At 48.9% G+C, this 14,511-nt stretch overlaps 2 protein-coding genes across 2 annotated transcripts; both read right to left on the reverse strand.

Annotated features, from left to right (window-relative positions):
• Positions 1 to 70: 70 nt before the first annotated feature.
• Positions 71 to 7,855, reverse strand: LOC123062730 (protein LIKE COV 2). Its single transcript, XM_044486371.1, has 8 exons — positions 7,594 to 7,855; positions 6,551 to 6,603; positions 6,361 to 6,470; positions 1,546 to 1,713; positions 988 to 1,085; positions 719 to 845; positions 479 to 608; positions 71 to 398 (listed from the first exon to the last, which is right to left on the reverse strand). Exons 1-7 carry the CDS (start codon positions 7,711 to 7,713, stop codon positions 505 to 507), a joined length of 780 nt encoding a protein of 259 aa, XP_044342306.1. The 5' UTR covers positions 7,714 to 7,855; the 3' UTR covers positions 71 to 398; positions 479 to 504.
• Positions 7,856 to 9,438: 1,583 nt separating this feature from the next.
• LOC123058846 (ethylene-responsive transcription factor ERF114) lies at positions 9,439 to 11,074 on the reverse strand. The gene has a single exon (XM_044481525.1). It carries the CDS (start codon positions 10,742 to 10,744, stop codon positions 9,911 to 9,913), a length of 834 nt encoding a protein of 277 aa, XP_044337460.1. The 5' UTR covers positions 10,745 to 11,074; the 3' UTR covers positions 9,439 to 9,910.
• Positions 11,075 to 14,511: the final 3,437 nt, after the last annotated feature.

The following is a 14,511-nucleotide window of genomic DNA, read 5'->3' on the forward strand; positions in this document are numbered from 1 at the left end:
AGACACTGTCGTGGTTTTAGTTCACCACGACACTTATTATGGACCGGAGGGAGTATATCACAGCAGACCATGAAAAAAAGAGATGCTCATAAGAAACCAGTCAGTATGGTATGTATACTATAGTAACGAAGTCGACATGGTATTACACGACACACTTACAAATGAATGTAATCAGGCACACTAGTTGTACAACACCGGTGCATCGAAGTTAACACTTTGGATCAGTCAGCAAACGCAGAGAAAAACAACATGTGTCACATAACAGTATTCCAGGGCATCGGTACGATACTTCCGTCCAGCTTGGTCATCACGTTCCCGTATCCAACCTTGACATTTTACACGTAAGAAACTTACAGCACAAACAGACCAGCACTGGAGTTCCATCCACCCTTCGCGACCTGCTTGATGGGCAAGCCAATATCAGTAAGCATGAAGCAGAATGGTTAGAGCAACTGAGCTCATGGTACTCACTACTCACCCGTTGCTTTGATGACTCACACATCCTCATGTCATTATTCTATTTAGGCGGATGCTCTGGCTCTTCCTTGGGATGGGATCTAGCGATGCAATTACTTGTGGCATGGTCATTCCTCCAGAAACGATAATTTCTGTAGGATCAAATGATTTCAGGGAAGGTTCATTATCAGCTCACAGCTCTAGCCAGCAAGAAACAAAAACGGGGAGAAGCCTGTAAAGTGAAATAGGATAGACATCATACCAATTCCTTCTCGAATGGATAAGTTTGGTCTGATGATCTCTTCAGAGTTCAGCAGGAATATATCACCAATATATAGATGATTTGTCGGCACATAAACACTACACAATTCCTCATCACCTTTGTCTGTCTGTAGCATAACACAAAACAGGAGACCATAAAACAGCTGTAATTGCGCCATATGAAACATATATTGCCCATATAGAATGGGGGTCTCAATGACACATTGCTTATAACCAAACTATAGCAAGATCCGTGTGAAAAATAAATACCTGAAGGACAACAGTTGATGTTATAAATCCGAAGGCGTATTCACCGACACGTGGATGCCGAATTATTGCAACTTCTTTAAATGCTGTCGTATTTTGATCTGTAATTTTTTTTGTAATAAGTCATCATGCTTTTTGTGATACTCTTTTAACAAACAGAACAAAGTCAACACAGCATAACCCTGCTGTGAAACAGATGCACCAAAAGGACTACAAAAAACTGATCTACTTATATGTAATTAAAATGACATGGTTAAAATGGGTGTAAAACTTAGAAAAAGGACAAGCCACTCAGATAGCTCACATGGTTTTTGCAGTAAAAGGCAAAGATGTGTTGTGCTATTTCCTAAGTTTGCAAACTTATATGTAATTCAAGCCATCTGAGTGGAGTATTAACCACTAGCAAAATGTCTCAAGAGCATTTGTAAGCATAGAACAAACAATCATCCATTGCAGATGACAAGATATGTCAACTACTTAATGGCAATAAATTACATTAAAGGCAGTCTGTAAGACATGAGAGATAGATGATCAAGCTTCACATATGATACGAAGAATAACCTGGTGAAATGGCAGTGCTGACTTGCTTTGATGCCGAATATATGTGCTTTACAAATGGCATTTTCTTTATAAACCATTCTCCAAGCCAGAAGACAGTTGAACCCAACCACGAAGAAACAAATATTCCAGCCAGAAATATGAATGCAAGAGAAGTCAGAAAACCAAGACCTGCAAAGTGTGGGTGAAAAAATAAGTACTTGCTACAAACATAAACATTGATTTAATGATAAAGAGAATTACTTGCATTCCATATAAGTACATGTTTAAGTGCTAAAAAAGCATTACTGCAGTAGAGGATCTAAGTTAAAATTGGCTATTGTTCAAGAATAAGGACACCAATACCATCAATATTAGCTTATGTAATATCCTACTAAAACATAAAGTTGGATATTATGATTGCTTGCCAAAGGCCCTACAATACTTAGGTGTATGGTTGCATGATGCCAACCAGATATTCCTTTACAATCACACAATATACAACTAGAAGTTCCAATCTCCATAAGAGCATCTCTAGCAAATCCCGTAAAAGGCCGCCAGCCAGGAAAATTCCAGCCGACATGCAGGTTTGGGCATTTTTGTGCCTCGAATAGATCCCGCGTATCGGCCCGGCCATAAAAAAATATAGGGTAACCTGGAAATTCGGCCCCTCCGCCACTATACACGGCACCGGGGGGCTTTTAGGGTTAGCATCCCGGATCCCCTCTGCTGCAATTCGTCCTCTCCGCTGCGAGCCCTAGCCAACTCTAGCGAGAAATTCCCTCCGCCTCTTCTCTGTTTTTTCTCTTCCACGATGGCCGGCGGCGCTGGTGGAAGTTGTGGCGGCCACGTCGGGTCACCTCCGAGCAAGCACGCATAGCACGACACGGAGGCCGGCAGCTCCGGCCGCGCCGTGGAGCCATGGCGGTCGAGGCAGGCACGGGACCGCGGCCGGCTCTCTCGGAGCGGCGGGCGGAACGCTTGGGCCGGCTTATGTGCTCGACGAGCACGTCTTGCCGCACATCAAGAGGTCTCGCGCCGCCGATGAGGAGCTTGTCGCCGCAGAGAAAGCGGTGGCAGGCGGAGAAGAAGGTGCCACCAACCGCCTCGCCGCCGCCAAGGAGGAGCACGACCTCGCCCACGTGCTCCACAAGTTGGCCGCCAAGTTCTACCTCGGTGTCGACAAGTGAGGATGCCGTCAAACTAGGGTTAAATTTCTAGCGCAAAGTATGTATTAGTATGTATGCACTATGGTGATGAACATGTTCTAGCGTGAAATTTTTATTTAAATTTGCAGTACCATAGAAGTATGTTGTGGTATACCGCAAACGGTTTTTGCGAGAGGCCGCTTTGCGGGATCTGCTAGAGATGCTCTAACCACACCAATAATTATGGAATGGAGGGAGTAGTCTCTACTATTAAAGGGGGATCGAACGTCGTGATGGTTCCACCTTCCATCGCTACCCGAGCCTCGTACGATCTCACGTGAAAAAAACATCACCCCGTCTCCTATTTTCACGTAGCGATACCTTGGTCCCACGATTCCCCGCGCAGCAGTAAAAATAATCCTAGCAAACAACAAAACGGTTGGGCACACGTCTCACGATCCCAGTTCCCCACCCCACGCGCAGTTTCCTCACGACTCCACTGGCGCCTCCTCCATGCGTCCTGCGATGCCGCCGCCCACCCGATAATGCATGCCTCTCCAAGCACTTGGCGCCTCGCCGGTCACGGCTTCCCCGACCTCCTATCCATGTGCGCGCCTTGCGATGTCACCGCCCCACCTGCTACCGCCTCTCCGAGCGCTGAGATGCAGGGCTCCCCGGAATGCCCAAGGCTTTGGCGACGACCCGTAGGGTACAGCGAAGGAGATGGAGGTGCCACACGGACTTCTCCTGCGACACGGCGCCACCACACGATTCTGACCAGCGCCTCGCCAGCCTCGGCCTCTCTCAGCTTCCTCTCCATACGCCCCCGCGTAGCGGCGGAGGGAGACGGCGACAACATCGACTACACGTAGGAGGAGAAAAGCATAGAGGACCAGGTACCATGCCGTCTGCGACAACTTGTTCATGGACGGCGCCTACACCGTGTAGTCTAAGCTCAGCTGGGGGTACTTTACTGGCTCTCGCCACCGTGGGAAACCACCCACGTTGTGCCACCTAACCTCTTGCTAATTCACTCTTGTTTCTAGGATTCATAATGATTATGTAGGAGAATACAAATATGGATGCAGCTGTTTTTGTGCCCACTGATTGTTCGTTCTTTCACCTGAGCATGTAAGCAGAAATTCTTATTTCTTACTGTTCTATGCGTCAATCCTATCATCTTGCACGAGATATTTTCGTTTTTTTTACCAGTGTTGCCGACAGATTAAGCTGTCTCTGTTCTGTGCAGAGAGGTATGTGGCCCTGAAGGTGCAGAGGAGGCCACACGCCGAACCAACCATGGCCACGTCCCCGAACTACACCTCGAGGGCCACTGGACACTGCCAAAGCCGTGGTCACCCCACTCGGAGTGCCACAACGAGGATAAGACATGGTGGATGACTACCGAAGCAGAACAGCCCTGCTGGCGTCACCGCTACGCAAGCATTGCCAAGAGACGCCCTCTGGCGAAGGGGAGGGGAGGAGGATAGTGGAGTGGCAGTTGGGTTGAGGTGCTGGAGGTTCCGTCAAGGCGGCTCTTACAACAGTTCGCAAGTTATAGTGAAACAAGACAACACATACGTCCTGACAAGTGCTTTCATGTCCCAAATATTCGACATCCGCCGACATGTCAGAGGGACGAGAGGTATATCTATTTACTCCATCAATCTGGTTTTTGCTGAGAAAATACTTTAACTTCAATTTGTACCCTGTTTATCACCTGGTAAATCTTGTTCCATTTTAACTTGAAAAATGATTCCATGATATAAATTTGCATGTTTCTAGAGTTTCAGAAACTGGGATTTTATTTCCCTCTCAAGGTAATTTTTTTTGGGAGAAAAGCTGGAATTATTAAATTAATCAAGATGCCTCTCAATCAGATTGGTGAGCCGCCATATACTGGGAATGAAAATGCTATGCATTCAAATGTTTCTTATGTAAGATTTGACTAGAAGAATGGAAAGGTGTTCTTCATTCATTCACTAAGGATGCCTGCTAGAAGAAGCATTAGAAAATTGTATTGGCTAGCCAGATGCTATCACGTTCTAGGGGCTCTCACATTTTTAGGCAGTTCTAAGTGTAATTTCGTGAATGGAAAATGTTCCCTTTGTCATAGTTTGAGGTGGAACCCTCTGTTTGACAGTAGGCGGTATTACTAACTGAACACATGCTTTTGTTAACCATTAGTTAAATTTAAGTTTGTTGCGTATTGCAAACCTGGAAGGAATAGTGGCTTGGTCATGACCTTTAAATTGTTTCAGATTGCAGAAAATGTAGTTAGGTTAAGACATATTGCAATTGCCCTTGTTTTACCTTTGTAGTTATTAATTCTCCAATCATTTGATGTATACATATGCTTTGTCTTTCAGAGTCACTGTTCCTTTAGAGATACAGAAGGTGTAGGAGGCCATGGAGCTTGGACTGGAGCTCCAACAACGTTAAGTAATTTATTTGCCCCGTCTGTATGCCATCCATTAGCCACTTAGATAAGCTCATGTTCTGTATTTATTTAGACACTTGTTATTTGGTACCTTTTTTTGTTTGGGAGAGGAGAGTGATGGTCGTTAGTAGAAACGTACCCATGTTATCAGTTCTAATGTGTATCATTGGCTATTTAAAGATGTATAATGTTTTTTCCAGGCAGATCGTTTTTCTTAACCAATGTCTCCGAATGCGAGTCTCTCCTTCGAGTTCTCGTAAAATGCCTTTATTGCCGAATGTGAGACAAAGCTCAATTTCTAATAATAGTGATCTCAAGGTCCTCGTGTGTGTGCAGGTTCTGAAGGCGAAATCTTATCCTAATGGGTCACTCGTGGGTACCGTCTTTGCAGGTAATTCTTCCTCAACGTGGCATGCAATCCACCATGGAGTCAAGCTGCTCAAGCAGGGCTTGGTGTGGCGTGTGGGGCGTGGGGGACGGTCAGCAGATTCGTATTTGGCGGGATCCCTTGCTCCTGCACCCTCTGTCCTACAGGCCTATCTGGCCACGGGGGACATGCTGACTACACCAAGTGGTTGAGCTGCTGACGGAGCATGGAGGATAGAGGGAGGACATCATCCAGTGCCGAGCCTGCCGATGCCGAGGTGATCCTCAAGATCAAATTTGCGACGAGAGATACATGGAGGATGCCCTTGCGTGGGGTACCGATCCGCGCGGGATCTTCTTGGTGCGGAGCGCGTACCGCCTCGCCCTCCACCATTATGACGAGTTGCCGCGAGAGTTATTGTTTTGCTCTTCCATTTGTTGAGGTGTAATGGACCTCATGAACCATGTTCGCTTCTCCTTCTTTATTAATGACACGAGGCAAAACTTTTGCCACCGTTTCAAAAATATGTGTTTCATGTAAAGAAGGACAGCAGGAGTATCAACAACGCTTCTGGTTCATTCTTCCCTTTTTCTCTTGGTAGGAATAGATGCTCATCTACACTATATCTTTTGTTGGTCCCGTAATTCAAGAGGTTATGAGGCTGGTGGATAATATGGGTTGTCAGGGTAAAGTTCATCGTGAGAGATGTATAAGTTAAATCTAATCTTTAGGAATTCAAATTATGACTTTACTATTATTTTTCAGGACACATTTCGTATTCCGTGGCAACGCACGGGCATGCAACTAGTATTTGTAATTCTAAGATAGTAAGTTCAGAACTGCCATAAACAGCATGATCATCAAAGTACAAGTACAAGAATTACCAAATATGTTGACTCCGAGTTTTGCATATAGTGGGCTGAAAAACCCATCAACAAATTGAACGAACCACCATGTGATGAAGAACGTGAAAGCCACAGGAAAAAGAACCACACTGGAAAATATGAAACAAAAAAGAAGATCGGTAAGCATAGATTGGTAACAAGTTTAACTTATTTCTGGTGAAGGATGTACCATCCAGTCATAAATTTTCTTGACACCCAACTCTGAAGAACAGCGCAGCATGCCTACAGAAAATTTACCAACCATCAGCAAATTAGTGAAATGAAAAAATGACCTGCCTTGTGGATGCAGCTCCTTTTGGGCAAAACATTGAAAAGACCACAACATTAGAGAGCCGCGTTAGAGTTCTATACGGTCCTAATAAGCGCTACAAATGCATGAATTGCAAATTACTCCGTACTACGTACTTGAATTAAGGGCATAAACAGAAATACATCAAGCACAAAAATTTTCAGCTTACCAAGTAACTGAACTTGAAAATTTTCATTCATAAACATCTTTCCAGCGAAAGTATGCAGTGCAAACCCATATTTGGTTCTACCTTGGCACCTAAATAATGATATGATCCCAGACACCCGCCATGTTCTCCATACACTAAATACAACATCACAGTCCTCAAATCGCTACCGGGTGCATTTCTGCACAAATAGGCGACCAGCATTTCTCAACTCTGGCTTCCCAGTACGAACATTGTACCACCAGCTCACAGCTCTTTCAGAAAAGGAACACCAGCACATCCAAATTCATTAATAGTAACTTGGACACTAAGGAGCTAAGCCAAATTAATCGTATCCAAATAAGAGAATGTGTTCTAAGCAAATGTCTCAAGTTAAGCCACCACAAGGCACAAATGGACAACAAAACCAGGGGCCGAACCGCTTGATTACTCAAACTATGAAGAACGCTTCAAGTCAAGCTCCAGTCTCCAAAACAGCATCCATATCCCCAATAATCACCCGAACTAGTAAATTCGATCAAACCTAGCAAAACTCCTACTGCTCTGGAAGCACAACATACTGAATTTACCAACCGCCGCACACGAGAGCGGGCACGGGAAACGTGCCCGCATACGCACAGATCCGACCATATGGAAGCACAACCACGCCCAAAACTCCCGAAGTGCTAGAACACGCAGCGGCGGGACCCTACGGCAGCGGCACAGGCACGCGCGCGCGATTGGGCCGGCGGGGTAGCGGGGTTGGATGGATCCGGACCTTGCGGGTGGAGGTGGTGGGCGAGCTGGGGCGCGGCGGCGACTTGGCCGGGTCCTCGGGGTCGACGGCCTCCGCCGCCTGGCTGAGCGGGACCGACGTCGACTCCTTCTCCTCCGCCATCTCTAGAACCTTCCGGCGGGCGCTGCGGCGGGGGGCGCGGGTGAGGAGGGGGTCGGGTGGGGTGAGGCGTCGCTGACTGCGGCTGCCTTTTCCCCGGCTGGCGGAAAGTAGCAGCAAGCGGTTGGTGGCGGAGTCCGCGACCGAGCGAAGGGAGGCGTCAAGCGGTGGCGTGGCGGAGCCACCAAGCCCGAAGTCCAAGCGAAGACCCCTATGACAGGCTGGGCCCACCTGTCACGGCGCGAGCCAGCTCGCGTCGGCTGCCCCCTGCTCCGCCACGCGGCGGTCTGTGGCACATCGGCTATCCCTGCTGTGCGATGCAGGGCGGTAACGACAAGCCGTGACGGCGTCAACGAGGGCACGAGGCAGCGGCCGAGCGCGTCGTCGCGGGTGGCCTTGTGCGGTTTGGGTTCCGTTTGGGTAAGCTGGTGCAGTGTTGGACGCGCTGGCGTTGAGCTGGCCCGAGCGAGTGTGACGCGACGGAGGAGGAAGGGACGGACGTCGGCTCCATCGGGTCCGACCAGACGGAGGCTGGCCGGAGACCGGTCCGAGTCTGTTCGACGGTCGCTCTCCATGCGCCCACTGCGGCCACCACATCGTTATGGGGTGGGCTGAGGCAGGTCAGCTACTTCTCCCCGGCCTGTTAATCACAGAAAATTATTAGACTATAAAACGAGCGATTTGGGATCAAATAGCCACAGCTTTTCCTCTTTTTTTTTGCGAATAGCCACAGCTTTTCCAAAGTGCTGGTAAAAAGGATAGAAATTGTGGTTCGCCCATCAGTTACGAAGCTCTTTACTAGTGCTCGTACGACCTTTTGCTTTCGGGAGAGACGGAGAGTCGCTCAAAGAAAATCAAGAAAATGGAAATGAATCATTTTGAAAAAAAAAAGAGGAAAGGAAGATACAGCCCAAAGATGTGAAGAGACTTGATAGTGGGATCGATCCATCAGATCTCGTGGGCCGCTGAACATATCCCCGTAAGAGTAATCTGGTCCGAAACTGGGAATCTCCCAATTCTTTCTTATGTGCGAAATAAATGAGCCCAATTCTGGCCCATAAAAGACTATCTAGTAATGTTGCATTAGTATTTTTCTTTTCTTTCCAGTTACTCAAAAAAATATTTTTCTTTTCTTCTTTACCCCAAAAACAATTGTCGGCACATTTGATGCATCAATTCCAAACAAGAAAAGAAAAATGTCTTTCGACAAGGGTTGAGGGGTGCATTTGATGACGGCAAAAAAGGTCGATAGGCTATTGTTAAAAGGAAGTGCACCATGCCCAGTATTCATGAAGTGAGAAGTATCTCCTCCTAGGTGGAAGAATTTAGATGTGTGCCAAAAGATTGTATTCATTGAGGCGAGTGTTTGAGTGCAGTGTAGTGGCATAGATTCGTTAAACAGGATAAAAACGATCAAAAGCTTCAAAAAGGTCAGTAGAAGGGAAATAATGGCATCGCCACAAATGCAAAACAAATAAGCATCAAAGCCGAGCTTAGCAGAGCATGACACCATCTCTCTTCATTGGCCGGCCGTGGAATGGACCGCGTCTGTATAATACTCCCTCCATACCATGACATATGTCGTTTTAACAGTTTAGTTTGAGCTAAGACATGATCCATACCAAGCTGCTAAAACGACATATATTATGGTAGAGAGTACTATTTTTTCTTGTTCGAACACTGACTTCTTTAATGGAAATTGATACCGAGTCATTAATTCATGCCATGTTTTGAACAAAAACCACGACGAGTAATTTGAAATGAAGAAAGTAGAAAACACACTACAAGTCCAGGTAGCACGCAACATTCATTATTTTTCCCAAATGACGCGGTTAAACCTCGCCAAATGACTCTGATTAACCCTCCCCAAAAGCATCCAATCTCCACCTGCAACTGCAAGCGTCACGCCCGCTCTTCCATTTTCTTCTTCTTAATTTGCAGTAATAATAACCAGAACAGAAAGTAGTAAAAACGGGGCGGCCCCGCACCACCGCCCAAACTAATCAACGAACGAACAAAACGAGCCCATGGCTGTCCTCAATCAACACATGCGCCCGACCCGACCCGACCACGAGTGACGCCATCATTCTCGATCTTCCTCTGCTGCTGCTGCCGCGCCCGTCTCCGTCGCCGTCCGTACGCATCTTATTCTTTCTTCCAGAGACGGCGCAGAATCTTGGTTGGCTTCGCGATTGCTGCGCTATTGGGTGTGCGGCGGGTGGTACGGCTGCTGGCTCGAGTCGGACCAGGAGGCCGCCGTCGTCGTGCCAGGGTCCGGCGCCAGCGCGCTCTCCCAGCTCCACTCCGCCGCCGCGTCGCCCTGCTGCTGCTGGTGCTGCTGCGGGTCGTGCGGCGACGAGTAGTGGTGGCCCGGAGCGGAGGACGCGGAGGAGGAGGACGGCACCGTGGCCACCGAGACGGAGGAGGACGGGAACGAGTAGTAGGACCCCAGGAAACCGCTCATGGTGCCGCCGCCGCCGCCGCCGCCGCCATAGGAGCTGCTCATGACACCGCCGCCATACGAGCTGCTCATGGCGCCGCCCCCGCCCCCGCCCCCGCCGTAGAACGAGAGAAGGTTGCCTTGGTTGGCGGCGGCGGCGCCCCTGCCCTGCAGGAGCATCTGGTAGCGCAGGTAGTCGGAGGCCTGGGTGGAGCCGGCGTACATGGCGGGCGTCGAGGCCGACTGCGCGGCGATCGGCGCCCGGGCCGGCGCGGCGGCGGGGGTGACGGTGGCCGGGTGCAGGCGCGCGTCCTCGGGGAAGTTGAGCTTGGCGCGGCTGCCGCGGAAGCGCAGCGCTGCGTCGTCGTAGGCGCGCGCCGCGGCCTCGGCCGTCTCGAAGGTGCCGAGCCAGACGCGCGCCGCCTTGTGCGGGTCCCGGATCTCCGCCGCCCACTTGCCCCACGGCCGCTGCCGCACCCCGCGGTACCGCCGGCGCGGCGCCTCCGCCACGTTCGACGACGCCGGGGAGCGGGAGCGGTGTTCCTCCATGGTGTCCGAGCTCTGGTCCGGCCCTGCGCACGCACGCGGAAGCATATTTATACAGAGGCCACCGATGTCACGGCCTCACGGGGACGAGGCGCCAAGCGAATTGAAAAGCGGAAAGAATGCAAAGCGCAAGCGTGTTCCAAGTTGTGCACTCGCGCATGCAGTGTGCAGTAGTATGTGCATGCACCCGAACGCGATTTGCAAGGTGTTAATAAAGCGCGTCCGTCCCGATCGCCGAGGGGTTAATTTTAGGAATGTGAACTGGTAGGCAGTAGCAGTAGAGAAAAGACATCCATGCTCCAGCAAAGCGAGAGGCAACAGCTCAGAACTCGAACCGCTTTTCGTCGTCGCAAAAGAAAGAAGAAAATGAAGAAACGTCCTGCCTTTTCAGGAAAGAAATGAAGCCTCTCGACCGTATTCTCGTCGGCGCCTGGGCTGGGCGTCACGCAAGCTCATCCATGACATATTGGCATGCACACGACACGACGATGCACTGTATTTTGTACGTACGATGAAATGCTACCTCAAGACTTGGCTGTGTCTTTGTGCTATCTTTGTTGCGTTGCAGAGGTGCAGTGGATTAGTACAAGACTGGGTTCAATGGCGTACAACTGTGCAGATAGGGTTTGTTCCATTTTCCTTATGTCAGCTGCGAGGAATCCAAGCGCCTCGGTTCCGTCCGGCGTTTCGACTTTGAGCTACGTGCCGTTCGTCCGTACGACCCAGTTTGTTACGCTTGCATGTCCCGCACGCATTTTCCTCTATTGTTTCCAAGAAAAAACTCTTTTCGTGACACATTTTGTGCCTAGGGCTCTGCACTGACCAAAACTGGCAGTACACGTGTTCACCGATTCTTTATGACCTGATCAGAGCTGGAAACGTAAAGGTTCGAACTTCATCGATTGTTGTATTGGTTAAGTTAAGTTATGCTACTATTAAGGGCATGTACAATGCATAGCCTCAAGGTGATGCCTTGCATGCCATGTAGGATCGAATATGATGTAAAGTAGATTCGGATAGGGAAGCGGGATCCTCTTCAGGAGGCGGGTGCTTAAAGAGAAAAAGTGTGGTCCGGTGATAAAAGCTGAAAAGGTTGAAGTAAAAAGTAGAGATGCATGTATATTAGAGTTTTTATTTTTTATTTCTTACTAAGGCCCACTAGTGGTAGCTTGCATTGGGGAGAAAAAATAAATGTAGATGCCTCAAATTACTTTTTGGCATGGGGCATATGTATCCATATGCCACCATTGTACATGCCCTAAGAAGAATGGTGTACGCCCCGGGTGCTGATATTAGTTTTTTACCTCTAAAATATTCTTGTAAAATATTACTATAACTTGTTGTTTTGCACCGATAGATTTAGACATTTCCTTTATTTTACAAGCTTATTAGGATACTAGTAATGAACCTCTGAATGCATCGCATGTAAAGATACTCTAAAAAAAAGGAGATTTTGCCCATGCCTGACACGTTTCGAGCTGGAGTAGCATGCAAGAATGCGATCGGGGAAAAGCAGAGCGTGCACAAGCTCGGTGGAGCAATATCAAATCCGAGGCGAAAGCCCATGCGACGGTGCAAATGAATCCAAGAGGCTCCCATTAAATTTTACCGAGTATTTTACCGATGTGACACACACCATAATCCAGTGGACGAATCGGTGCGAGAACCCTAACCTTTGCATCACCTGCTTCAAGAACATCCAGTCCACCCTGTCATATGCTTTTGATAAGTCCAACTTATAAGTGCAAAAACTTGTTGTGGGATCTTTCTCTTGTTTTATGTGGTGAATGCATTCAAAAGCAACCAACGCATTGTCTGTGATCATCCTACTAGGAACGAAAGAACCCTGTTCCTCATAGACAAGCCCATCCAAAATAGGCCTCATCATGTTTACCAAACACTTGGAAACGACTTTGTAAATAACATTATATAAACTATTTGGTCTATACTCCGATAGCTTGGTTGGGTTTGAAATTTTTGGCTAAGCACAATGGATGCGGAGTTCACCCCGTCTGGCATCACATGTGAATCAAAGAACTCCTTCACAAAAGCAATAACACTCACCTTAAGTGTGTCCCAATTGCGCTGAAGAAGCCGCGCAGGAAAATCGTCTGGTCCCGGTTCCTTTAAAGGCCCTATTTGAAACAATGCATTAGTTATCTCTGTTGGGGAACGTTGCAGAAAATTAAATTTTTTCCTACGGTTTCACCAAGATCCATCTATGAGTTCATCTAAGCAACGAGTCAAGGGAGTGAGTTTGCATCTACATACCACTTGTAGATCGCGTGCGGAAGCTTGCAAGGGGATGGTGATGATGGAGTCGTACTCGACGTGATTCGGATCACCGATGACCAAGTACTGAACGGACAGCACCTCCGCGTTCAACACATGTACGGGACGGGAGACGTCTCCTCCTTCTTGATCCAGCAAGGGGGAAGGAGAGGTTGAGGAAGATCGCTCCAATGGCAGCACGACGGCGTGGTGCAGTTGGTGCAACAGTACTCCGACAGGGCTTCGCCAAGCACGTACGGAGGAGGAGAGGGGCTGGGGAGGGGAGGGGCTGCGCCTTGGCTTGTGTGTAGCAGCCCTCCCCTCACCCCTCTATATATAGGGGAAGAGGCAAGGGGGGCCGGCCCTCTAGGAGAAACCCTAGAGGGGGGGCGGCGGCCAAAGGGAGAGGGGGAGAGGGATGACTTGCCCCCCAAGCTAGGGGGGCGCCCCCTTTAGGGTTTCCCCTCCCCTTGCCCTAGCCGCATGGGCCTAAGGGGGGAGGCGCGCCCAGCCCACCAGGGGCTGGCTCCCTGCCCCACGCAGCCCATGTGGTCCCCCGGGAGGGGTGGCCCCACCCGGTGGACCTCCGGAACCCTTCCGGTGGCCCCGGTACAATATCGGTATGCCCTCGAAACTTTCCGGTGTCCGTTTAACAACTTCCCATATATAAATCTTTACCTCCGGACTATTCCGGAACTCCTCGTGACGTCCGGGATCTCATCCGGGACTCCGAACAACATTCGGTAATCACATACTAGTCTTCCTAATAACCCTAGCGTCACCGAACCTTAAGTGTGTAGACCCTACGGGTTCGGGAGACATGCAGACATGACCGAGACCACTCTCCGGTCAATAACCAACAGCGGGATCTGGATACCCATGTTGGCTCCCACATGCTCCTCGATGTTGTCATCAGATGAACCACGATGTCGAGGATTCGATCAAAACCCTGTATACAATTCCCTTTGTCAAACGGTACGTTACTTGCCCGAGACTCGATCGTCGGTATCCCAATACCTTGTTCAGTCTCGTTACCGGCAAGTCACTTTACTCGTACCGTAATGCATGATCCCGTGGCCAACACCTTGGTCACCTTGAGCTCATTATGATGATGCATTACCGAGTGGGCCCAGAGATACCTCTCCGTCATACGGAGTGACAAATCCCAGTCTCGATCCGTGTCAACCCAATAGACACTTTCGGAGATACCTGTAGTGCACCTTTATAGTCACCCAGTTACGTTGTGACGTTTGATACACCCAAAGCACTCCTACGGTATCCAGGAGTTACATGATCTCATGGTCGAAGGAAGAGATACTTGACATTGGCAAAGCTCTAGCAAACGAACTAAACGACCTTTGTGCTATGCTTAGGATTGGGTCTTGTCCATCACATCATTCTCCTAATGATGTGATCCCGTTATCAACGACATCCAATGTCCATAGCCAGGAAACCATGACTATCTGTTGATCACAACGAGCTAGTCAACTAGAGGCTCACTAGGGACATATGGTGGTCTAAGTATTCACACGCGTATTACGATT

The sequence above is a fragment of the Triticum aestivum genome, chromosome 3A, assembly GCF_018294505.1.
Source record: "Triticum aestivum cultivar Chinese Spring chromosome 3A, IWGSC CS RefSeq v2.1, whole genome shotgun sequence".
Classification (NCBI taxonomy): domain Eukaryota; kingdom Viridiplantae; phylum Streptophyta; class Magnoliopsida; order Poales; family Poaceae; genus Triticum; species Triticum aestivum.